Source organism: Cryptomeria japonica, chromosome 11 (assembly GCF_030272615.1).
Source record: "Cryptomeria japonica chromosome 11, Sugi_1.0, whole genome shotgun sequence".
Classification (NCBI taxonomy): domain Eukaryota; kingdom Viridiplantae; phylum Streptophyta; class Pinopsida; order Cupressales; family Cupressaceae; genus Cryptomeria; species Cryptomeria japonica.
Window position 1 is genome coordinate 527087099 of NC_081415.1, and position 26510 is coordinate 527113608.

At 40.0% G+C, this 26510-nt stretch overlaps 1 protein-coding gene across 1 annotated transcript in view; it reads right to left on the reverse strand.

Moving 5' to 3' along the window:
• Nucleotides 1-26143, reverse strand: part of LOC131859948 (uncharacterized) — a 79714-nt gene extending 53571 nt beyond the window's left edge. The window contains exon 1 of the mRNA XM_059214251.1: nt 25809-26143. Within this exon, the coding sequence (XP_059070234.1) occupies nt 25809-25985 (177 nt within the window). The 5' untranslated portion in view covers nt 25986-26143. The remainder of the gene's footprint in view (nt 1-25808) is intronic.
• Nucleotides 26144-26510: the final 367 nt, after the last annotated feature.

A 26510-nucleotide genomic window follows, 5' to 3' on the forward strand; every position in this document is an offset into this window, starting at 1 on the left:
CATGCAGTCGAGTAATCGAGCAACTTAGTATCACTTTGGGAGACCATAAGGTATGTGATGAATTTTATGTGATTGGATTGGGAGATACTAATATGGTTTTGGGAGTACAATGGTTGCAATCTTTAGGAGAGTATTCACAAAAAAATCAAACTATGGAACTTAAGTATACAACAGATGAAAAGAAGATTGTCCGTAGAGGGATCTCAAATGGAGCTCCATGGGCAGTGATAACCAAGAGAATGGAGAGAATCTTTCGTAAAGGCCAAGTAGCATGGGCAATAAATTGTTCTATCCTTCCCATAAAATCCCCAACAAGCAAGAAGGGTACACATGTTGATATTCAAAATATTCTAGACAAGCGTTGTGTAATTTACAATGACATCCATTTTCAACTACCAATATATAGAGGGTTTTAGCATCGTATCGAACTAGAAGGGGCTAAACCTGTTATCACTACACCATATTCCCATCCACGAGGGTATAAAGAGGAGATAGAGAAGGCTACCACAAAACTTCTTGACATTCATAAGAGATAGCTTCAATCCCTTTGCATCATCAATAGTTCTTGTGAAGGATGGCACTATGAGGATGTGTATTGACTATAGAGCCTTGAACAAGACCATCATATTCCAAAGATAGATGAGCTCATTAATGAAGTGCATAGAGTTGTGTACTTCTCCAAGATTGATCTAAGATTAAGATACCATCAAATCCGCGTGAGGAAAAAGATGTTGAGAAGACATCTTTCCTATGCCATTATGGACATTTTGTGTTTTTGGTCATGCCTTTTGGACTCACTAATGCCCCAGCTAATTTCCAATCATGTATAAACCAAGTATTCCATAGGCATCTTAGAAAGTTTGTTTTGGTTTTCTTTGATGACATATTGACCTATAACAAAAGTTGGAAGGAACACTTGGAACACCTAGACACGGTTCTATGCATTTTGGAGCAGCAAACCTTCTATGCTAAGTTTTCCAAATGTGAGTTTGGATTATCTGAGATTCTATATTTGGGTCATGTCATAAGTTCCAAGGGTGTTCAGGTAGATAAACAAAAGATCTAGGTGATCCTTGATTAGCCTCCACCTATCAATCTAACTCAACTAAAAGGATTTCTTACATTATGTTGTTATTATACGTGATTTATTAAGGGATTGTCTCAATTGATTGCATTCTTGACTGTTTTGACAAAGAAGGGAGCCTTTGTATGGTCTAAAGATGCTCAAAAGACTTTTGACAAGTTGAAGGAGGTAATGAGTTCATGCCCTGTACTTGCCATTCCTGATTTTTCATTACCCTTTGTTGTTGTACACAATGCTTCTAGAGAAGGCATTGGAGATGTCGTAAGTCAAAGAGGACATCTAATAGCTTTTGAGAGCAAAAAATTGGGCAGTTTAGAGAAGAGATATTCCATATATGATAAGGAGATGTTGACAATCATGAATGCACTGGAGAAGTTTATATAGTACTTAGCTTGTGGAAAATTTATTGTGAAGACCAATCATATAGCCTAAAGTTCTTCTTGGAACAAAAAAGTTTGAATGATTGCCAACAAAAATTGGTAAGCAAGTTGCAAGCTTATGATTTTCAAATAGAGTACATGAAGGACAAGAGGAATGTAATAGGTGATGAAGGACAAGAGGAATGTGGTAGGTGATCCACATCAAAAGAATGGGACGACACCTTATACGACACTACCTTTTATTGATCTATTGCTTTCAAATAGCAAGGTACTAGCAATAGGTGACTTGATCAATCAAAATCAAGACCATAGAACCAACAAAAGACTTGTGCAGATTGGAAAAGAACAAACAAGTCCTTTGGGGTGGGAGATTTGATTTTCTAGAGATTGCAGCCATATAAGCAAACTTCTATTAAGAATGTTGGAAAAGAAAAGCTCAAACCCCAATACTATGGACCATGCATAATTGTGAAACAGATAGGAGAAGTGGCCTATGACTTGGAGCTCCCACATAACAAGATTCGTAATGTTTTCCATGTGTCTTGTTTGACGAAAGTCCGGCATCAACACATACACCCTCAGAGGAGTTGCCCACCCTTAGATGATAAGGGTAAGTTAATCTTGATCCCAAAAGAAGTGATGGACACCCGTGTCAAAAATTTGAGGAATACGAGCATCACGGAGTATCTAGTTCAATGGAAGAACATTCCAGTTGAAAATGTCGGCATGAAAAGGGTATGTGATTCTCGAGCATCCAAATTTGCATTGCTTGAGGACAACAGTCTTGGGGAGGGAAGACTTGTCATGTCCCCTTTCAAAAAATCAAACAGAAGACTCCTTGCTCAAGGAGATGTCAAAGATCAGGGGTTACGACTATTGCCTGACCCATGCCAAGAATACGCCGATGGTCAGTGGTTGAGATTGCTACTTGGGTTGTGCCAGGGAAATGTCGAAGATTAGGGTTGAGGCTTGCCGCATGCGAGATGGCTATTGAAGTTTGAGGATATTGTTGTCACAAAAGTTTGCACCCTTGTTGAGCTATCAACCCAGCAACCTTGTGAAACATGGATATAACCCCGAAGTGTGTGACCTTGTGCACGGGGGTTGAATCTCCAAAGAAGGCTTGCTTCCTTCCTAATCCAAGTGCAGGTGTTGAACCCCAACACTTCGAATTGTACTTCTAAACCTAAAGAGGTAAGAAAATGCAAAAAGTAAAGAGGTGATGCACCAAGATAAGAGATGTCTCTCTACCCACCCCGAAATGACACATAATCAATCAAAATACCCTAGAGATGCATAAAAAAAGGGATTTTGAGTTTCGAGGTTTAGGGAAACAAGCTAACACTTACCCTTTTGGTAAGGTTTAGACGAGTTCCCTAAATTCTAAAATCCGACAAAGGAAGGGATTTCGAGTTTCAAGGTTTAGGGAAACAAGCTAACACTTACCCTTTGGTAAGGGTTAGACGAGTTCGCTAAATTCTGAAATCCGACAACGGAAGGGATTTCGGATTTCAGGGTGATGCTTACCCTTTTGGTAAGGGTTAGACTAGTTCCCTGAATTCCAAAATTTGACAAAGGAAAGGATTTCGGATTTTAGGGTTTCAGGAAACAAGCTAACACTTACCCTTTTTATAAAGGTTAGACTGATTCCCTGAATTTCGAAATCCGACAAAGGGATTTCGGGTTTACGGAAACAGGCTAATGCTTACCCTTTTGGTAAGGGTTAGCCTGGTTCCTCAAATTCTGAAATCTGACAAAGGAAGGTGTTGATGTGTTTTTTATGCACATGCAAACACAGAATGAAATACCCAAAAGTATCTTATCCTCTCTTGATCAAAGTCTCTCAAATGTTGAAGATTGGCTTAAGGACCACTTGAGACAACTCCAAGGTTCATAAATGTCGGGTCACAATGTGTGCATAAGCTCGTTGGTTTGATGTGATTATGCTAGAATCACAAGGGGACATACGTTGAATAATTGAATGCTTGAATTGTTGGAACTTAGATCCTAGCTACTTGCTTGGAGAATTAAGAAAAAAAGCAAAAGGCATAGGGTTTGGGGAGACTGCGCTATTCCTAAGGATGTAAGAGACAATGGACAACCTTTGGTGAAATTCCACTGAGCCTTGCTTTGACATGCAAAGCAACAACTCCACAAAACTTAGTGCGATCTTCTAAGGTAAAAATGATGTTCAAATCACTATCATCAACAAGGATACCATCAAGATGATGTATATCAAGGTATGAATAGCAATTGAAGTTAAGCTTATTTGAGGATTCCAATTGACCACACAAGGCGAACTTACAATCAGTAAATTGCTAGTGGTATGGATATAAGAATTCCACCATTGATCATGCACAAAGATCTTCCATTCATCTAAACAACATGAAAATGAATTGAGAAGTAACAAATTAAATTCGCCATAACTTCAATGCAATCAATTGTCCTTTACAACAAAGTTTTGGCAACAATCTTTGCCTTCTCCTAATCTAACTTCTATTCTAATTGCCAACTAGCTATTATCTATTGACTATTCACTATTATTAACCTGCTTTAACCTTTACAAATGAGAAAATTGAGCCTTATATAGAGAGCTCATTACAATTCAAAGGCTTAGATCGATTTGAGATCAATGGCCGGGATTTTACAATAAAACCCTAATTAGGGTTTTGTTGTGAGGTATTCACACATCGCCCCATTGCAAATGGGTACCCCCACTTTTTCGCTTTCTAGGTTAGTTGTCTTAGCTTAGTTGTTGGTAGTTGTCGAGTCTTTGCTATTAGCCTTTCATTTGTAAGACATTTAGTTGCTCAGAAGCTGGCCAAGTCTCTCTCTTTGAGATGAAGTGAGGTTCAACACTCCCTTTGCCCAGCCAAGGCATAATCCCTTCCACTTCTCCTACTCTTGTCAATGGGCGCCCAAACCCGATCACTCCCATTTCCACTCCTCATCGCCGCCACCATCATTTTCACTTCTCCTCGCTACCTTCCATTTTACTCAATATCCTCTACCCACCTACCTCTCTATACTCAATCTACCCTTCCTTTCACCCATTCCCATATCCTAACCCACTTCACCTACATAACTGTTGTAACGTTTTCACACATCACCCCATTGCAAATGGGGACCCCTACTTTTCGCTTTCTAGGATGAGTCCTCTTAGCTTAGGTTAGTGTTGAGTCTTTCACTATGAACCTTTGCATTGAAGAGGTATAGTGAGTCGAGGTCAAAAGTTGATCAAGTTTGTCTCTTTAAGATGAACCGAGGTTCGACACTTCCTTTACCCAGCCAAGATTTTATCGCTTCCACTTCTCCCAACACTACCCGTGGGTGCCCAAGCCCAATCACTCTCATTTCCATTCCTTGCCTTCACCATCACCATTCCACCCTTCCATCCTTTCGTCTCTCTCTTCATTCCATAACCCTCCATCTTGACGGCTTTCTACTTCCCCTTTCCTACCATCACCATTTCACCCTACCCTTTCCACTTCCATATCCCTTACCTTCTATCTCTTTTTATCTTTTATCACCTTCACCTAACATGTTCATCTACTAACCTTCACCTACATTTAGCCCTACCACTACACCTCTTAACCTCCATCTTACACCCTCACCTCCCTTCACTAACTTCCTTTCCACTTTACCCCTACCCCTATTCTATTCTAACATCTCCCTTCCCCTCATACCTTCTATCTCACACTCCCTTTAGCCTACCATCCACACTACCTACCCCTTTACCCCTTTATTCCCCTAAAATCACTTATTCTAACCCACATCCCATAAGTCTCACTTCCTTTATTTCCCTAAGCTTACCTCTACCCCTACCCCTAACCTTCTTACCCATCTATTCCACCTTCCTTCCCCTAGTCTAAACCTCATCCCATTATAACCTACACCCCTCTACCCTTTCATTACCCCCTCATACCTCCCATTACATTTTACTCCCTAACCTTCCCTAACTCCATCCACTACCTCTTATACCTCCTAACCCGACGCCTCTCCTACTTCCATCATTTATATCCCCTATGTCCCCCTTTCCTCCAACATCCCATTTCCCCTCTTTCTCCACGTAGCAGCTTCCCTTACCACTTCCCTCACATTCCTCTCATCACCTTTTTGGGCCCCACTTTAAACTCAAAATGGAGAATTGAATTAACTTTTTATTGAAGACTCTTGTTGGGACCCACCAACCACTGGTTTGGGGAATTTAAATGTTTTTTTTTCTTTGATATTAAACGGGCCCCACCAGAATTTTTGGAATGAAAGAAAAGTTCTTTTTTTTAATAGAATTTTTAAAAGGGAGAGCATCCACCTCACCCTACCCTTCCACCTTATTCCCCCGTGGCACTTCCTTACAACATCACCCCATCCTCTTTGCCACCACATCCTCTTTGTTGTTACACCTTTCATCCCTTCTCACATTCGTGGCATGTTTTGGACTTCACTAAGATTCAGCGGTAAAAAATATAAAGCAATTCACTTCAAAGTTGATTCAAAACTTCTAGGTTTGTACCTACAGATCCACCTTGAAGGGAGATATTAATCACTGATTGGCTCCAAAGAAGAGAAGATCTTCAAGCAAAAATGAGGTGAATTATAAGGTATAAGCTGTGAAAGAAGAGATTCAAGCAGGCTGGTTCCTAATCACGGGAAAATTTATCAGATCTTCAGGAAGAGATCAGGCCTCGTTCACTCTTGGTTTAAATGCAATTTCCAGTGGATTAATTTCTCTGAGTTTAGACCACAATCAGATCTAAGTATTATTTCATACTCAGAAATATGATTAATGTACATAATAATTAATTCAAGTTTTGTGTCTTTGCAGGTATGGTCATAAACAAATAATGGAGCACGAGGAATATAGGATGATGATAAACCAAGAATGGGGAATCCTCCACATAAAGGAAGAGATCTGATCTGTGCATCTCCACATGAAGAATGCACTCAGATAGAATTAATCCTGCAAATACAGAAAGTCCTAAAATCAGACCAAAGCTTATGAAAATCCAGCCTGATTCAATTGTGCAAGCAAGTGAATTTGATTGATCAATCATCTGCTACAAAAGAACCTCTGATGGCCGATTCAGTGAAGAAGGTTTTGACAACGAAAGATTAAGTTTTGACTGATGTAATGACCGATTTGCCTTAGGGATTAAAATTTGATGAACTTAGTTTCTAAATCTGGATGAAGCTTTGGAAAGCAAATGGATTTCAAAGGTCTTCTTGAGGTTAATCTGATATGGATGACCAAGACTTAGGATCTGAGTTGATGGAATGAGTTTCGTCAAGTGAAGAAACTGTCCAGTATTCCCAATTTGAAGCGAAATCCCTGCTAAGGCCTTCTTTGAAAGGTTGATTTGATATTTTTCACATTGGAGTGACAGAGACTTGTTTGAACTAGTTATTGATCATGAACAATGAGGAATTTGAGCTAGGGCATCAAATTCGCTCCTGACCCTTCCAAAGGTACAGGAGCGAGTTTTCTTAGAACACCTTCTTGCTCCTAAGTTGGACCAAAATCCTTGCTCCTATGGCGTGATTGAAGAGGAAATGATGTATGCATGCCTTGAAATTGAATTGAAACAAGTTTGAATGGCAAAACATGAGGAATCTGAGCCAAGAAGCAAAATTTCGCTCCTGACCCTTCCAAAGGTACAAGAGCGAAATCCTTGAAAGGACCTAATTTCTCACTCAAGCAATTGAACGAATCTTATTAGGGAGCAAACTGACTTGATCATGATGGAAAAAGGATTCAAAAGCTAAGTTCAAGGTGAAGTATTGAGGAATGGTGAAGGCATTGAATCAAAAAAAGAATTTCGCTCATGTCCCTCTCTAAGGGTCCAGAGCGAAATCTCTTGGAAGGACCTCCTATCTCACCTAAAGCTCTAAGAGGATCTTGTTTTAAGCAAAGTTGGGAGTAGATCGACTTGAGCACGATAAGAAGAGAATCTGGAAAATCAGGTCTAACGCAAAGTGAAAAGATTTGAGTGTGAAGTGAGCAAAGAGAGAAATTTCGCTCCTGACCCTTCCAAAGGTACAGGAGCGAATTATCCTAAGGGTCCTGTCCCTCTCTAAGATACCAGAGCGAAATTGTTTTCAAGGACATGTACCTCTTGAAGGTACAAGAGCGAAGTTTGTTGAGAGTAAAGTGCTTTGTGATAAACCGAAAAGATCAAGAGAAGACTAAGTGCAAGTCAACCTAGAAACATTTGATGCATTAATAAACCAATCTCACTTTAGCGGCAAAAGCAAATTCGAATTTTTAAATAGAAGTCGGCCAACACCAAGAGGGATAATTTACAATTTTGTTTACACTAGATCAAGTCGGCCTTGCATCCCAAAGACATGTCTCTACCCTAGACCACATATATAAAGGATTTCATTAGATCATTCTAACATCAAAACAAAACAGCATCTTTTCCATCAGCGAATTTTGTAAGCAGCTCCAACAGTCGGCGAAAAAAATTCAATCATTAGCAAGGCGAATTTACCAAAGAAGCAATAATATCATTCTCACAAAAGCAAATCAGACGTTTAGGTCGTCAAGTGTAAGTCCTCTTGTGATTCCAGCAAAATCACATCATACCACAAAGAGCTTATCCACACGTAGAGATCCTACATACAGAACCTTGAAGTTACTCCGACTGATCCTTCAGCAAGATCTTCAGCAGTCGGGAACTTTGTTCAAAAGAGGATAAGATACTTCGGTATTTTATTCTATGTTCGCATGTGCATAAAAAACACATCAACAATAACCTACCTTATATTTCCTAACTTCCATCCCACATCCTTAACCTACCCCTACCACTACCTTTACCTATACCTATACCTATACCTATACCTATACCTACACTCACACCTACATCCTCTACCCTCCATCTCACACCCCTTAGCCTTCTACTTCCCTTAGCCTACCCTTTCCCTTACCTACTAGTCTACCTCCTACCCCCGTCCTATCCTAACCCACCTTCCATTTCCTATCCTTTCCCTTAACTACCACCCTACTCCCCTTTACCCTTTTTACTACCCCTTATACCTCCCGTTCCATTTTACTCCCCATATATCCTAACTCCTTTCACCAACCCCTTTTACCTCCCACATCCTAAACCTCCTCACCCCACGTATCTCCTACCTTCATCATCCACACCCTTATGTCTCCCTTTCCCCAACATATCACTCTTTTTTCCCCACGTAGCAGCTTCCCTTACCACTTCCCTCACGTTCCTCTCACACATGCTGGGCCCCACAAAATCTGAAATGGAGATTTTAAAAGCTTGTTTTAAGGCATAGTATTTCCTTTGACTTCCTTTACCACCGTAGCCTTGATTGGGTCCCACCAAACTCTAAGGTGAAGGAAAAAGTTTTTAAGACATTTTTTTTTTTTTTTTTTTAAAAGGAAAGCAGCCACCTCACCATTTCTTTGACCCCTAATATCCCCAGCATGAGCCACGATAAGACACAATGCAAGACGTGGCACCGGCAAAAGATAACAGGCTGGCCTCTGAAGTGAAAGATGTGTCACATGAACAAAACATTGAGGGGGATTTAAATTCAAAATCAGATCATAGAGAGAGCAGATTGCAAACTTCAGTCACAGCAGTAAGGAAAGGTCGAAAAAATTATCTCACGGCATGATGCAAATCAACACAGATGCAAGTACTAGCAGTGGAGGTGAATGTAAAGCAAGGCATTCTGGTTTTTCTACCCCATACTATATGAATCTCCTCAAAGTTCCATCATTCTGCACACAGCCTCTCCAAAATCTAAAAATGCATACAGAAGTGAATCAGAGAAGCAGGTTACAGCAAAGATACAAATAAATCATCTTCCCTTCCAAGTGTAGTTATAGTTTTTCCTCTTACATCGTTTCAATGCTCCTTCTCATGATCTCAGGTTGATGCGCAATTTTCTTAGTAATTTGCCAACCTACATTTTCTAAGGAAGATCAATTTGGTGCTTAAGTATATCCAACCTTCATCTTTGATCACTTAGTTGCTACTCATGAAATCGGTCCTTAAGGCTTGGTTTGTATAATCTATTTTGAAGCAGCTTTGTAAGCTTCATTCGTACAATCTTGGACTTACTAAGCAAGCACTCATCAAGGTCACTTTCTTCTTTGAAAGTTGATCCCATTGTATAGATGCAGCCTATATGATATGAATTCACACATGATCTTCACTTAGATCTGAACTGAGCTGAATCTGTGATTGAATTGTATGGATATCCACCACTCTTCCTTGGTAAAATTTGCATTTCTGAGTTCCTCACTCTCCCTGTATTGAATGTGAAACTTGAATTCTTGATTGATCTCCTTTGTTCCATGCTCCATGCATCCTTGCTCCCCTTAAACCTGGAAAACAAACATATTTTGATCAAGATACTAGAAAGAGAACAATGTTTTCTCAAATCTGATTTCCCTTATTTGACCTCTGATCCTCATCACACTTGCCCTGAATTTACATCTTTGTATTGTCATTTACTTCTGCTCTGATAAGGCAGACTTTTGCCTTTGCTTAGGCCTGCAACACTGGCTTCAATGTTTAGTACAACCCCTTTTATGTCTGATTTTACCTTATTTAAATTTAAATCTGTGTTTTATTCATGTGACACATCTTTTACTTCCAAGGCCAGCTTTCTATCTCTTTAGAGCCACACCTTGCCTTATGTTTGATCGTGGCATGTGCTGGGGATGTTAGGGGTCAAAATAAATGGTGAGGTGGATGCTTCTTTTAAAATAAATAAATAATATGCCTTGAAAAACTTTTATCTGCTTTCCAAAATTAAGTTTTGGTGGGCCCAAGCAATGATGTGGCAAAGAAATGTGAAGACTTTTAAAATTTCATCTCAGATTTTGTGGGGCCCAGCAGGAGAGTCCTTAAAAAACTTATTTAATTCTCCATTTTGAGTTTAAAGTGGGGCCCAAGCATGTTACGCGGTAGGAGGGATGGAGAACTAACGGTAAAGAGTTTGAAAGGGGGAGGAAGGCGGTAGAAAGGGAGTGGGATGCGAGGTGATGCCGTTGGGGTAGGCTAGGTTGCGTGGGGAGTTATAAGGGCTTTGGTGGGAGGTACAAGGGGTAGGGATGGTAAGTTAGAGAGGGGTGTAAGGTGTGGGCAATGTAGAAGGTAGGGTACGATAGAAGGTAAGCTTAAGGGAATAGGGGGGTAAAGGCTAAGGTAGGAAGTAGGTGTGGTAAAATGGAACTTGGAAGTGTAAGCTAGGATGGGATGGAAGGTAGCGAAGGGAGGTTAGGATGTAGGATGAAAGGGGTGTAGAGTTAGAAGGGTGGAAGATGTAGGTGTGGGCAAAGGTAGGTGTAAATGTAGGTGACAGGTAGTGGATGAGGAATGGAAATAGGTGTGATCCGGTTTGGGCTCCCATTGACAGTGTTGGGAGAAGTGAAAGTGATTATGCCTTGGCTGGGTAAAGGGGGTGTTGAACCTCACTTCACCTTTAAGAAAGAGACTTGATCAACTCTGAGCAATTACAAACAAAAGGTTAATAGTAAAGACTCAACAACAACCAACAATTAAGCCAAGACAACCAAAGTGGGGGTACCGATTTGCAATGGGGCGATGTGTGAATACATCACAACAGATGGGATTTCGGATTTTGGGGTTCGGGGAAACAAGCTAATACTTTCCCTTGGCATAAGCGTTAGATCGGTTCCCCAAATTCCAAAATCCAACAAAGGTAAGGGATTTCAGATTTCGAGGTTCGGGGAAACAAGCTAACGCTTACCCCTTTGGTAAGGGTTAGACTGCTCTGCTTCCCCAAATTCTGAAATCCGACGAAGAAAGGGATTTCAGGTGGGCCAATGGACCCCAAGGTTTTGAAGGCATGATGCAAGGATGAAGGGAGAAGGTCCGAGGTCCAAACCATGACAAAAGAATACTTAAGCATTTTCCTGATTCCCTAACTTGGTGCTTGATCAACTAGGGCAAAACTAGTCCATAGAACATATCTCTGATCGGTTCTCACTGATGGACCAAGGAAGTCATAAAATGACAATAGATACCACCCCACCCATGACAAAGCGTGAGGGAGAAAACTCAAACACATTAAGATCAGGGGTTGAGGCTTCTGTCTAACATGTGCCAAGTTTGGAGGAGGAAGAGACTCCAAATCTCTAACTAGGATTTCTATAAGGCCTATAAGGACAACCTAAGTTTTAGCGTGTAAAGTTAGAATTTGGTCCTTGGCACCAATTTTGATCTAGGCCGACTAGTCTAATCAACAAGTGGGTAGCATATTAAATTAGGAAGGCATTTTGATAGTAATCATCCTACTTATGCTCTTGTATCAATTGTAATTATACAAGCAGTCACCACCTCAGAAAATAGTGCCAAGCACAACAGAAAAGGATAAGCAACAACAAAATTGTGACGTTTATGACAACCTAGCAACACCCAAAGGTAGAAAAGACAAAGGCACAACTCCTATAGGAAGACAATCACCAAATGGAAAATAACTACTTACATCTCACATTAGATCACTGCACAACCATTTGATGTTGATTATATTTACTCAAAGCAGTGGTAATCACGTAAACAAATCTACTTACTTCATCAATTATCACCAAAGGCCTATAGCATCTTATTATGTCACACGGCAGTCCAAAGAGCATTTATAGTAGCTCCCAAAATACCTATAGCAGTTTCCATGATACCTATAGCACATTGTAAAACATCTGTAGTAGTCTACACAAACCTATAGGAATTCATAGATGACTTGGAACGACCCATTTTACACCTTTAGCAACCTTGTAGCAGCCCTCCACGAATGCATATTAAACAAAAAATTGCCAAAAAAAAAGCAACCAAAACTAAAGAAGGATGATTATTTATTCAAGACACAACCTACTATTGTTTTTGGTGACACAAGATCATTTGTGGACCTAAATGCTCCTGCATCATTAAAAAATTCAAATTCCTTTCCAGGCCCTAATTACTATTTTATTCATAGATTTCTACATTTTGCTTGTGAATTACCGTTGACTTGACATCCATGTAACGATTTCACATCTCAAGCAAAGATAAATAAATCTTCTTGGATGCACATCCTAGATAGCTAAATACATTACAAATCATTAATTCCTATCTGTGAATTGTCATTCTATGTAGCATTGGTGACCTAATATTAACATGTCTCCTCTTAAAAACATAACACATGGCAAGAAATGCAAATGTGAGGTCATTGTTGAGTGTTAAAACAAAAGTGTTTCTTCAAGTTACAAGGATGAGGAAACATAGGCATGAGGGGCGAATTTTGGAGATGACAAACAACAAAGGGATGGCTTTTAAAATTTTATATAGAATTAATATCTGAATTTTTAAAACGGAGATATATCAAAAATACCTAAAAATAACATAAACAAACCCAAAGAAGTTGAAATTCCAAAGGGCAAATACAATAACAATTCACTGATTTCATTATCCATCTGGTAGACTGATAATTATAGACATATTATAAAAGGTGACTTGTTTGAAATATGACAAAAAAGAAATATCGCATCATGCATACATAGTATATAGGTACATTAAGCAGATAACTCATAAATTGGAGTCATCATTGGATTGATATCCCAAAAACTGCTCCTCTGCCTGTCTTACTCTTCTTCTCTTTTTGTGAATGTAAAACAGCAATGCGCATGAATTTTATTTTTGGGGGGTTGGGCAGCCTCCCTACTAGGGTTTTATTCATTTTAGAATATTTATTTCAAAAAAATGGGCTGTTTTTATGCATTTGAAGTGGGAAATGCCCTAAAGATTTGGGTACAACTATAAGATATCAGGACGTTTGGAAGTGGCTAGGTGTTGTGACCTTTTCACACATCGCCCCATTGCAAATGGGGACCCCCTCTTTCCTGCTTTCCGCATCTTGTTAGCTTAGGGTTTTGGCAGTTAGACAGCAATTTTGAGCTTTTCAATGCCTACGTCTCCTTTCTGAAATGATCTTGCCCAGAGGTCTCCCATGTGCAATTAAAGTTGAGTTTTGAAGTCAATAGATATGTTTTAAATGCCCAAATGTTTTCGTGATCCTAAACTTTGCCGTCTGAGATTGCAACAAGTTGTAATTTGAGCGTAAAATGTGTTTTAGAGGTTGCAATATTAGAATAATACTTTATTATTTTATTATTAATGCTCAATATTGTAAACTTAGTGTAAATATCTTAATAAGATCTTGCTCGATCTTATTGGCAGTTTCTTTTTAGAAACTTGCCCTCTTGCAATTCTTTGTAATCCTTTTTATTGAGTGTTTGCTCATTGTTAATATATCCAATTTTTTACCAATTACTTGTGTAATATGGTATCAGAGCCATAGAAAAAAAAAAATCCGAAATTTTTTTTCAATTAGTGGAATTTTTTCGGATTTTTTTCGATCAACCTAGGGGTTTTCGTGGGTCTGTTTTGGAGAAAAAAAAAAATTCCACCCATGTCCATGCCTTCCGTCTGAGGTTTTCGAACCTGTATAAGCGCTGCGTGATTTTATTTTTCGTGTCTGTTTTCTGCTCTCTACGCGATTGTTTGCGCCCAACCTCTGCACCCATGGCGGATTTTTTTTCTGGCTCAAGGGTTTCTGCTCATCCCAACGTGACGTCATTAATCTCTACATGCGATTTTTTTCCCCGCCTGCAAATTTTTTTCTGCCATTTTTGGAAGGAAATCTGCATTTTCGATTAGGGTTTTTACCCTTCAAATCAAGTCGAAATTTTTTTCCAATTGCGGATTCTTGGTGGGTTTTTCGAGATCTCAACTGGGTCGTCGTCAGAATTTTTTGGGTGCCTCGATTTTTGTGCCTTGATTTTTGAGCCAGCAAATCCATATTCCGACAGGAGATTCCTTCTGGCTTTTTCGCAAGGATTTCTGGGTTGCCTTCAGATTTTTCTGGATGCTGGAATTTTTTTCTTGAAATTCGTGTCAGTCGTACTTCATTTTTTGAAGTTTGTACCTACATCTGCCTCTATTTCTACATTGGGATTCGAATTTTTTGAATTTTGTGCCAGCGCCTCTTCTTAGTTTTTTTGTTTTTCATGCATTGGGAAACGTGCAAGATGGCGTCATTGACCAACTTGATGTTGGAAGGCAGTTAGCAATTTAATGGAAAAAATTATAACACCTGGAAGCAGCACATGCTGACTATTTTTGAATATCGCCGCCTGGATAATCTTGTTTTGGGCACAGAGTCCCGTACTCAAACACCTGGAGCTGACCAGGACAAGTTTGATGACCGTAATCGAGAAGCTGTTATGCTTCTCAAGCTCTCTATTACAGATGACCAGCTACCTCAGATTTTGTCCGACAAGTCAGCTACAGATATCTGGAAGCATCTGCAAGAGTTGCATGAGACATCCGACAAGAGTCGAGCCTTTTTTCTAAAGAATCAGCTGTTCTCCATTATGATGGATGAACGCATGTCCTTACAGGAGCATCTTACAAAGATTAAAGACATTCGAGATCAGCTCGAAGCTATTGGTCGGCACATGGAGGAAGAGGATATGGTAGTCATTACTCTGAAAAGTCTACCAAAACCGTATGAGCACTTTATAGAGACTCTCAACATTACTTCTACTAATGTTGATCTGAAATTTCCAGAGTTATGCACCAAACCTCTGCAGCAGGATCGTTGGAAACAACAGTTTGGTAGCGGTGCTACTTCAGCCTCCTCAGAACATGCCTTTGCTGCCAAATCCTTTCACAAGGATAAAGGCAAATCCCAGTCATCCCAGTCCTTTCAACAGAAGGGCTCTTCTCAGTCTCAGGATGGTTTCAAGAAAAAGGTGCAATGCAATTACTGTCACAAATTTGGTCATATGATCAAAGATTGCCATACCAAATTGGCTTCCGAGCAACGGAAGCAAGGAGGGTCTCAGCCTAAAGCCAATGTTGCTGAGCACACAGAGCAGAAAGAATCTGCCTTTTATGCCTTCATGGCTAAAAGACCTACAGATCATGTGAAGTCTTATGCCTGGTACATTGATTCTGGTGCTTCTCGTCATTTCACTCACAGGCGTGACTGGTTTGTTGAGTTCTCCCCCTACACTGATTCAGTTATTTTTGGAGGTGGTGAAGAGTACACTGTTGTCGGCAAGGGCAACGTTCAGATACAGTCTAGAGAGAGGAATCTCATATTCCTCAATGTGTACTATGTACCTGGTATGGAACTTAACCTCCTTTCTGTCAGTCAGATTATGCGGCATTCTCCTCAGCTGGATGTCATTTTCAATATACATAAGTGCTCGATTGTTGATCGTTCTTCTAGCACTATTGTAGCTGTGGGCATTGAGGATCATGGTCTATATAGACTTGTGGATACAAACGATTCTCTTGAACATGCCTTCGCAGCTAAATCTTCATCTGTCAGCAGTCTCTGGCATCAGCGATATGGTCACCTGAACATTCATTATCTTGCACAGCTTGTTCGGGAAGCCTCAGTACATGGTCTACCTGATATTCAGACTCAGAATCATCATGTTTGTGAAGCTTGCCAGGCTGGGAAGCAGCACCGGACACCGTTCAAGGATGGTGACTCATGGCGAGCCTCTAAGGTACTGCAACTGGTCCACGCTGATGTATGTGGTCCTATGAATACTACTTTTGTTACTGGGTGCAGGTATTTCTTGCTTTTTGTTGATGATTTCAGTCATAAAATGTGGGTGTATTTCCTTAAGCACAAATCAGATGTGTTTACTGTATTTCAGAAATTTAAGGCCTTAGTCGAAAAAGAGTCTAGTTCTATTATTACTCTTAGGGCTGATAATGGGGGGGAGTTTTGTTCTTCTATTTTCTCTACTTTCTGTGATACACATGGCATAAAACGTCAGTTAACCACACCATACACCCCTCAGCAAAACAGCATTGTAGAACGTCGTAAGCGCACCATTACAGAAATGGCTAGGTCTATGATGGAACATAGAAACGTTCCTAAGAAATATTGGGCAGAAGCAATGTTCACGGCAGCCTATCTTCTTAATAGGTCACCCACTCATGCTGTTAAAAATAAGACTCCTGAGGAAGCATGGTCTAGTCGCAAACCTAGGATCAGCCATTTGAAAGTTTTTGGCTCTTTAGTTTATGTGTGGATTCCTGATGCCAAGCGCACTAAGTTGGATTCCAAGAGTCAGAAGCTCATGTTTACAGGGTACAGTGACAACCATAAGGCTTACCGACTGATTGATGTAGACTCTGATCGTCTTATCTTCAGTCGTGATGTTGTCTTTGATGAAGAACGAGGACCATTTCAGCTTTCCTCGTCTCAGCAGCATTCTGAGGATCAGCCTTTGAAGGCTTCTAACTTGGGTATCTGTCTTCCATTCGGTTCACCTGATGGGAGGGATGATGCAGATTTTGTATTTGATGATGCACTACTTGAGTTTCCTCCGGAAGATGCTAATCTTCCTCCTACTCCTGATCCTGATCCGCTTCCTCTTCCAGTTATTCCTCCTGCTCTTGATGTTGGCACATCTACTCTTCGGCCTAAATGGTGGGCTAAGACCATCAGTGATCTTCGTCCTAATGAGCTCATTGAGGGTAGAGCTTCCAGAAATAAGGGCAAACAGCAAAACATAGTTAATTTTGCTCTTATGGCTAACATCCATAGTATCTATGAGCCTCAAACATATGCAGAGGCCAAAGGGATTCTAGAGTGGGAACAGGCAATGGATGCTGAGTTCCAAAGTCTTCAGAAGAATCACACCTGGGTTCTTTCAAATCTTCCTCCAGGGAAGAAACCCATTAGCTGTAAATGGGTATATAAGGTCAAGTATCATGCAAATGGTACCTTAGATAAATATAGGGCCAGATTAGTTGCTCAAGGATTCACACAGTGAGAAGGCATTGACTATGAGGAGACGTTTGCTCCTACTGCTAAGATGAGTACTATTTGTCTTCTTCTCGCCATTGCAGCTCAGTATGGTTGGAAAGTCCATCAGATGGACGTGAAGAGTGCCTTCCTCAATGGTGAATTGCAGGAAGAAGTCTACATGACACAGCCTCCTGGTTTCAAGGTTGCCGGTTCAGAACCGCAAGTGTGTAGAATCCGGAAAGCACTCTATGGACTTAAACAGGCTCCTCGAGCATGGTACATAAAAATTGATCAGTACTTGGTTGCTCATGGCTTTCAGCGTAGTCCTTCAGACAGTAATCTGTATATCAAACACTCTGGTACTGATATTCTCTTTCTTGTTGTCTATGTAAATGACTTGATCGTTACTAGGAATTCAGCACATTTGATTTCAGAAATCAAACAGGATTTGTGCAGCGCTTTTGATATGACAGATTTAGGACTTCTTCATTATTGTTTGGGTGTTGAGGTTTGGCAAACTGATAGCAGCATCTTCCTTTCTCAATCTAAGTATGCCAGAAGCTTGCTTGACAGGTTTCGAATGCAGGATTGCAAACCTACTTCCACACCTATGGAGACTGGTCTGAAATTGTCAACCAAGTCTGATTCTCCACTTGTAGATGAAACACAATTCAGGAACTAGTGGGCAGTCTCATCTATCTCACTGCCACTAGACCTGACCTCAGTTTTGCAGTGAGCTACATCTCACACTTCATGACGGCCCCCAGGGCTGATCATTGGGTAGCAGCGAAGCGTGTCCTGCACTATGTGAAAGGCACCTCGGATTATGGACTTCTTTACACTAGGAGTGATGATCCTAGACTCAGTGGGTTCACAGATTCAGATTGGGCAGGTTCAGTTGATGACAGGAAATCAACCTCTAGATATGTGTTCAATTTGGGATCTAGTGCAGTCACCTGGACTAGTAAGAAGCAACAGGTAGCGGCTCTCTCTTCGACAGAAGCAGAGTATAGAGGAGCTGTTAAGGCAGCTTGAGTGGCAGTTTGGCTTCGCCGGATGCTTGGAGATATGCAACTATCTCAAGCAGGTCCGACTCCCTTGTTTTCGGACAATCAGGGAGTTCTCAAACTTGCCAAGAATCCAGTCTTCCATTAAAGAACCAAACATATAGAACTTCATTGTCACTACATTCGGCAGTTGGTTGAAGACGGATCCATTCAGTTGCTGTATGTTCCAACCTCGGAGCAGTCAGCAGATATTTTCACCAAACCCCTCAGTCCAGATAAGTTTGTAAAATTCGGGGGGTCTATTGGTGTAGTTGATAGATTGAGCATTAAGGGAGGGTATTAGAATAATACTTTATTATTTTATTATTAATGCTCAATATTGTAAACTTAGTGTAAATATCTTAATAAGATCTTGCTCGATCTTATTGGCAGTTTCTTTTTAGAAACTTGCCCTCTTGTAATTCTTTGTAATCCTTTTTATTGAGCATTTGCTCATTGTTAATATATCCAATTTTTTACCAATTACTTGTGTAATATACAAATCGGTGTTATTTTGTGCTTGAGCATCAAAGTGTCCTATAGGAGTCATTTTTCCCGCTCCTAGGAGGTTAAATTGAGTCAATTTGCACAAAGTCCCGATGCAAAATGATTAAATTTGATAAGTTTTGACTTTTTTAGTGTGAAAAAAACCATAGTCCCGATGGGAAACGTTTCTCCCACATGAAAATAAGGCATAAAATCAAGTTGTCCAAATGGTTTGCGTTTTTCCACCAAGTTGCAAGTGTTTTGGGGGAAAATCCCAATGTATCTGGATTCTTCACTGCAGTTGTCCAGATGGACCATGTTTTTCCACCAGGTGTAAAATGACTAAGTTAAGTGCTATGATTTGTCCAGATAGGGTTCGAATCTCCATCAGAGGAAGAAGATGAGTGAGAGAGAGTTAAGTGTGTAAAAGATTGTGTTCTCTAGCTGGACCACGTATTTCCACTGGAATGGATTGATGAGTTTTAGTGAGTTTTATTGTCCAAATGGAGATCGAATTTCCCCTGGAGGCTATTTTGACCAATTTTGGAGTCCAAATGGACCACATTCTTCCCCAGAGGAAGATTTGTGGACAAAGTGAATGAATTTATGAATTTTTATTGTCCAAATGGTCATTGATTTCCCCCAAAGTGATATTTTTGGACAAGTTGAGTGAAATGATGATGATTTTTGAGTCCAGATGAGGGTCAATTTTCCCCTCAAGGCCTCAATGAGCAAGTTAAGTGGAATTTAATGAAGATTGCTAGTCCAAATAGGGATCGATTTTCCCCAGGTGGCTGAATTTAATGCAAGTGAAAGATTTTAATAACAAGTGTGCCCCAAATGATTTAATTTTGCCTTGTCACAATCATTTAATGATCAAGTGTAATTCATTTAATGTCAAGTTGTGTTATCCGGAACCCAATGTGAATCAATTTTCCACCAGGCCTATATAGAGCGGTTTTTTTATCCCACATTGCTTGTGTGGTGAACTCTTGAGGAGAAAACAAGAATAAGAGACTCAGTCCAGCAGCATAATATTATTATATTGCCTTGATGTGACGACTTAAGGGGCTGATTGAGGGCGATTTTTGTCCAAGAGTGGAGGCGAGCCATTTTTGGAGGATTTACATTGCTGATTGGGGGACGCCATTGATGAATGGAGTGTGACGCCACCATTATTGAGCAGCAGCGATTTTGTGTGTGGCTGATTGCCCCGCATTTGGGGGTAATTTGTGATCATTTATTTGTCGCACCATTGTCTTGGAAGGGGCGATTTTGCCTAAGTGTTTGCTGGGCACCATTGCTGGGAGTATTTGTGGCATTGTTCTTGGGTGCCATTGCTGGTGCAAGTCTGAAACTCCATTCCCAGAATTAGTGATTTGTTCCCAGACCATTCCCAGCTGTCATTTGGGAGAGGGCGACTTTGTTTTGGGCACCATTATTGAGTGATTGAAGACATATTTGTGAGGACGCCATTGCTGGTGCAAGTCTGAAGCACCATTTTCAGAGTTATTCTCAGACTGAAACATCTTTCCCAGGCACTTGTTTGTGCCAAGGTCATCCATTTTCAGACTTTTAGAGGGCATATTCAGACTCAGTCCTCAGAAAATCAGACTTTATTACAACTTCAAAATAATAAATCAGTCACTTTCTGAGTATATTCAGACCTCTGAGTGACATTTTCAGACCTGTGTATACAATTTTGAGCTCCAAATTCTTCATTTCCTGAGTATACCAGGGTGTCTTCAGACTTGTATTTCATGATCAGACCTTAAATAAGTCTGAAAATCAGGGTTTTGGAAGGGTCTTGTTACTAATTGTTGAAATTTCTGATTTTGGACCTTTAAATATTGATAAAACCATTAAAAATTAGAACTTGGGAAATTCTGAAAACAAACTTTTAGATATGTTTTTTCCATAATATTAACTTCGAGCTTTGTACAGGCAACCATGTCTACGGCGGGAAGAGCAGCACAAAAGAACCAGTTGAAAATCGTACAAGAGGGATTCTATCTGAAGTCGCTGATATCGTCCCAATGGAAGAAGATCCAATTATGAACATGGAGTACCTGGACATGAAGCAGATGAGACAAAGAATGTTTGGAGTGAAGAATCATCTTCCTTCAACCCTATCGGCTAATATCATGAAGAGTGGAATCTACCAAGCAGCTGGCTTTCCACTATCTATCCAAAGCAGTGAGCTTGTTATTGAGTGTGCCAAGCATTATGATCCGTGAACCAAGATGATTAGATCACTCCAGGGGGCAGTGCTCGCATACTTAGCCGAAGAATCAATAGTGGAAGTGTTTGGGATTCCCAGGTGTGCGGATATGCAAGAGAGGACTAAGGATGAAGCCTTAGCAAAATCTGTGAAGAGTAGATGCATGTATGACAATTGTCAACAATGAGTGGATTATTGAGCCAAGGCATCACCACTCTAGGCTACCCAAGAGGCTTCTATGTTCGGACTCCAAAGATGAATATAGTGATTTGGTATTTTTACTCAATCGAGTGATGGGAGCACCTCAAGGGGCCCTATTTGAGAACTGGATGTACTATTTTATTGCAGAAATATCAAGAGGAACAATGATCAACTGGGCCAAAATAATAAGTGATAACCTCGACTTCCAATTGAGAGGTTTGGAGAAAACACGGACATTCAGTATGACCTCCTACCTTGTGTACGCACTAGCCAGATTTGTTGTGTATAAAGGATTGATATGCAAGGGCGAAGTCGGGAATGGGCCAAAACAATATAGAGTTTATGTGTGCTATCCACAACTCCATATGCACAAGATTGAACATTATAGAAGGGTGAACAATGCTTTCACCATGTACATCACAAGACTGCTGCAAGGTGGGATCCACAAACGGTTGTCCAAGTAGGCAACAAAGCTTATTGAGAAGTATGGATCATGGTATATACAGGTTTCCTACCTTCACATACCTATGGATTCAAGGATTTCGATCCGAACCATACAAGCTTCCTAGGTATCCAACAGATAAGATGATTCTACTTGAGGTAGTGAGACAACTTTTGGAGTACGATTTCCTCCAAAAGGAAAAACATAGAATGGGGATAACTCTCCCAATTGCACTTGGGAAGACATTGGAGGTATGCCGCACCACAGCCGCAGCAAATTCAGTTATTGAAGAATTAGGGTTCTATCACCTAGGAACTTACAAGAGCAAGGATTGATTTGATCCATTTCAAAATATTGTAAAGATCAAGGGAGGAAGATTTACACATAGAATCGACATAGAGGACTATTAGGCTAATCTCATGGATGAGCACGCAGTTAGGAAGAGGATGTGGTCTCATATGTCAGTGGATTTCATGAGAGAGTGTAATCTGTTCTCCATCCCAGATCAGGTTCAGGATGATGGTGACCTTGTCCATCCACAATACGTAAATGAAAAGGACAAGCCTATCTTGTTACCCAGTTGGATGCAACGTGAATTGGTGGATTTAAATAAATTAATGAGAGAAGTGAATGATTACTTCAAGGAATGGATGGACAAGTACCTCAATGAGTTAAGGAAGTTGAAGGTCACCTTTACCTATGAGAAGATGAGAAATGAGGAGTCCTCCCTCAATGATGACGAAAGGACAATCAATGATGTAAGGCCACATGATGATGAGGAGAGTCAAGCTCCTAAGAGAAGGAAAGGTATGCCTGGAGAATCGCAAACAAAAGACAGGGGGGTTGTTGGCCAAGAGTCAATGCAGAAAAAACATAAATCTAAGACTCCTTTATCCACTATGAGCTCCTCATCTATGAAGGAGAATGATATGACAGAGAAGGATGATGAGTCCAGACAAGGTTCTGATATGGAAATCCTACCAGAAAATAATCAGGAGTCACATGCTACAACACAGTCAGCACCACATGATGATAATGAAGAACAACCAGGATCTCCTACAATTCATTTAGAGGTCAACTTGGGCAACAATGTGGTGGATTTAAATAAGGACAAGGATACAGATGATGATGTCATTTCAACCTTGAGAGGACTCGATCAGGACATGAGCCTCGAAGACATCATGGAAATTTCTACTATTCCCAATTGGTTGTTGCAAAGTATGGAGAAGATGAAAATGATAGAGGTAAAGCCCATAGAGGTTATTGATGATTTCTTAGCCAGGACTAGCAAAGAAAAGGAACAAAAGAAGGCTAAAGTGTTCTCTAAGATTACTAGAGACGAAGCAGGTGTGCAAATTGCACAAGTGGCTGTCCCGATGGGTGATAAGACCAGAGACGCTGTCACTCCTATGGATTATCAAGTTACCACAATTGACCTTGGACCGACTACGTAGAAGCAAGAGTTCTAGGAGTTAAATGATATTGCCAAGGCAATTGAGGCACGATTGAATAGGACAATTGAAAAGGAGATGCTTGAAAATGAGAATAGGAGACTCAAAGAATATATTGAAGGGATGATTTCCCAAAGGCGTGAGGATCCTACTTTTATCTCACCCATTGCTATTGATCATGGATTCCCCTTTGAGTATGAGGCAACGAGGAATACACATCAAGAGGTTAGAAAGTGGATTGAGGATATTTCAAAGCAAGCAGATGATTTCCTAGCTCAATTTGTCCAAGCATTTGACAAGACGTCAATGCTCATATTCAAGATACAGTATTTGGAATGAGTTTGGGATGATTTCCAGCCAATGCAGGAGAAGACCATTCCTCACCTCAGAGTGTTGAAGCGAATCCCAATGCCTACATTGATCTAGGAGGGAGTTGTGCATGCAAGTGATTTTTATGATTTCCAAGGATGGTATTGTTCTTTGGCTATGCGGAAGTCCGCTTATGATCATACAAGATAGGATTGCATAGAGATGGAAGGATTGATCCAAGAGATTCAATCCAAGATCCTTACAGCTATTGATGAATTATTGGGAATGGATGTTCATGCTTCCAATAGTTTACATTTAGAAGAATTGAAAGAAAAGATGAAGTTTGTTTACTTCAATCAATTAGAATCTTTGAAGAAGAGTCAGATAGATGATTTGGTTTCTCTCGTGGTTCACATCCACAATTTACAGAAACTTATGCCAGATTAGTAAAGCATCTTTGATGCTTGCTTGGATGCCCTGGATGTGATTGATCCGCAACAAGAAGCCAAGAACTCAACTCAGTCTTGGCCAAGTTCGTGGAGTATGCTGCTAGAGAGAGGGATGTAGGATGCATTCCTTGCTTGATGACTAGGTGTCATCCTATTGGACCTCTTCTTTTTTGTTGCAAACCCTAAATAGGGTTATTTTAGGTCAGTGTTGGCAAGATGTTATCCCTTGATTTTAAATGAATCTTGGCCATTCATTTCATTTGAGACTATATAAACCCATTTGCCTCTCATTTGTTAGAGAGATTTTTTGAGAATTGTCATCTATATGTTACAAGGTTGAATACAAATCATTGAAGTTTGGTGGTTTTTGTGTAGATTTTGTATGCATTTGCGGTTCTCATTGCCTCCAAATTTAGATTAGAATTTGTTTCAAGTATTTTAGATTAAATGAAAGAAGTGTTGAATGCATTTGAATGAAATTCGTAGCTTCTTACTGATTGTATGTTTGCCTTGTGTGGTCAATTGGAGTTGAATTGAACTTCAATTATTACAAGTCCATTGGTATGCATTGCCTTGATGGTGTTGATGGTGATGGTGATAATTTGAACATTTATAATTTTACCTTAGATGGTTGCACTAAGCATGTGTTGAATTGTTCTTTGATGCTGAAAACTTGCCTAGTTGAATTTCATTGAATCATTCACTACGTCTTGCATTCTAAGTTTTAGATTATAATTTCTAAACCCTTATTCCTTTTGCATTTTATTTGAAAATCCTTGTTAGATCAGATTAAGAGCTATAATTGTAAAATCATTCAAAGTCATTGGCAACCTATCCTCATCCATCATAAGCTCGACAAATCCGAACAATTGTGTAAGTCCCTAAGTGAAAACAGCAAATCACATCAGCCATTGAGTTACCCACATGTCAAAAACTGACCGTAGAAACCTTGGAATCTTCTTAGCTGATCAGATATTTAGCATCTGAGGTGATTTTGTTCAAGAGGGTAAAATACTTTGGTATTTTATTCTCTGTTCGATCGTGCCTAAAACACACATCAACACTAGGGCATGCTAAGAAACCCCCATCAAAACCCAAAAAAGGAGATAATAAAAAGGGGGCTGAAGAGCAGCCATCCCCTCCAAGTCCATAGGACATCCAGGTTGTTTATGACGTCACTCAGATACAGAGGAAGCGTCCTCACTGAAAACTGTATAACAACCTGCAACTGCACTACAATGCAAAAAGCCGGTTCTCTGCTGCCTTGCATGTTCTTTTCCTTGCTCCAACGGCTACATTTCAACTGTAGTTGCGAGCAATTTACATCAATTACAAAGGAGCAGCTTCTGAAAAAACAACCATTTTTTTAGAGGCCATTGAAGCCTCAAAAATGTGCACTCTATGTACGTAGATATGGGGCATTTCAAAGGCCCAACCCTCCCCAAAATCGTCTCTCGTCATATTTCTTCATTTCTGACACTGAAATGAAAAACCCTACGGTATAGTCCAAGGGGCTATAGCAAACACTCATACAAGCGTCATCCACGTTCAAATTCCCCTCGTAACAGTCAAATAGCCCATAAGCTCCGTTGGTATTTGACAAGATTGTGGCATAACAGATATGGAGTACATTTAAGCATGACTCAAGCTCGGTAAAGTGCACTCGGTCATGAACATAATATAACGTAAATCCTAAGTATGTCGATAATCTTTAAAACATAAGAAACATGGCCAATCCTCTCTCTGTAAATCCTAAGAAAATTGTCCCACGTTTATCTCTTTACTCAATGTGGTTCAACCTTACCTCATAGAAGAATGTCGCCCAAGCTATCCCTGGACTTACAACTGAACACGCAGAATTTATCCAGTCAAAGAAAAAAAAGCCACGCAAGGGTTTATATGTTTGAGGAAAAAAAAGGAATGTAAGTGACTGACCTCGACGTGATCCCAGACTTGCGCAACGGGAAGAGGGCCATACTCCCTCACTATGTCATATATTACTCGACACACAATTTGGCGGTCTTGTAGAGGAATGTTTGGTTCCACAGACGTAGTTGGTCTTATTCTGGGCCTTGCTCTTCTTGACAAACATCTGATGGCTGTTGCAAACATCCTCTATTCCATTCCCAAACCACTCAATGGAAATTTATCAACAATTCAGTAAAGCTCTGAGGGAGTCTGTAGAAAGCAAACACCTTAACTATGGGCCTATTGGAGTTCAAACCGAGAGAGGGCTCTCCTAACTACCTTCCAAACCTGCCTATTATTTACTGAGCTATGTGTTTGCTGTACAGGCAAATTGTTAAGTTGGTAATGTCAAAAAAGTGTGATTACAAATTTTCCCCATATTAATTATTATTTTTTAAGACATTTATTATTTTAAAAAATATATTAATTGGTTAGAATATTTGGAAAAAAAATAGTTTTTATAATGTTTGAACCATTAAGCTACCAGCCATTAACAATAGTCTTAATAAGATATAAACAGTTCATACCATAGAGAAATATCAAACTACTAAAATTCCAGCATTAATCATAGTCTTAATTAGCTAGAAATATCATTAACTAAATAGTGGGAATGGGACTACAATCTAAATAGTCCAAACTAATTTAGATTGTTTTTCAAATTGGTTATTT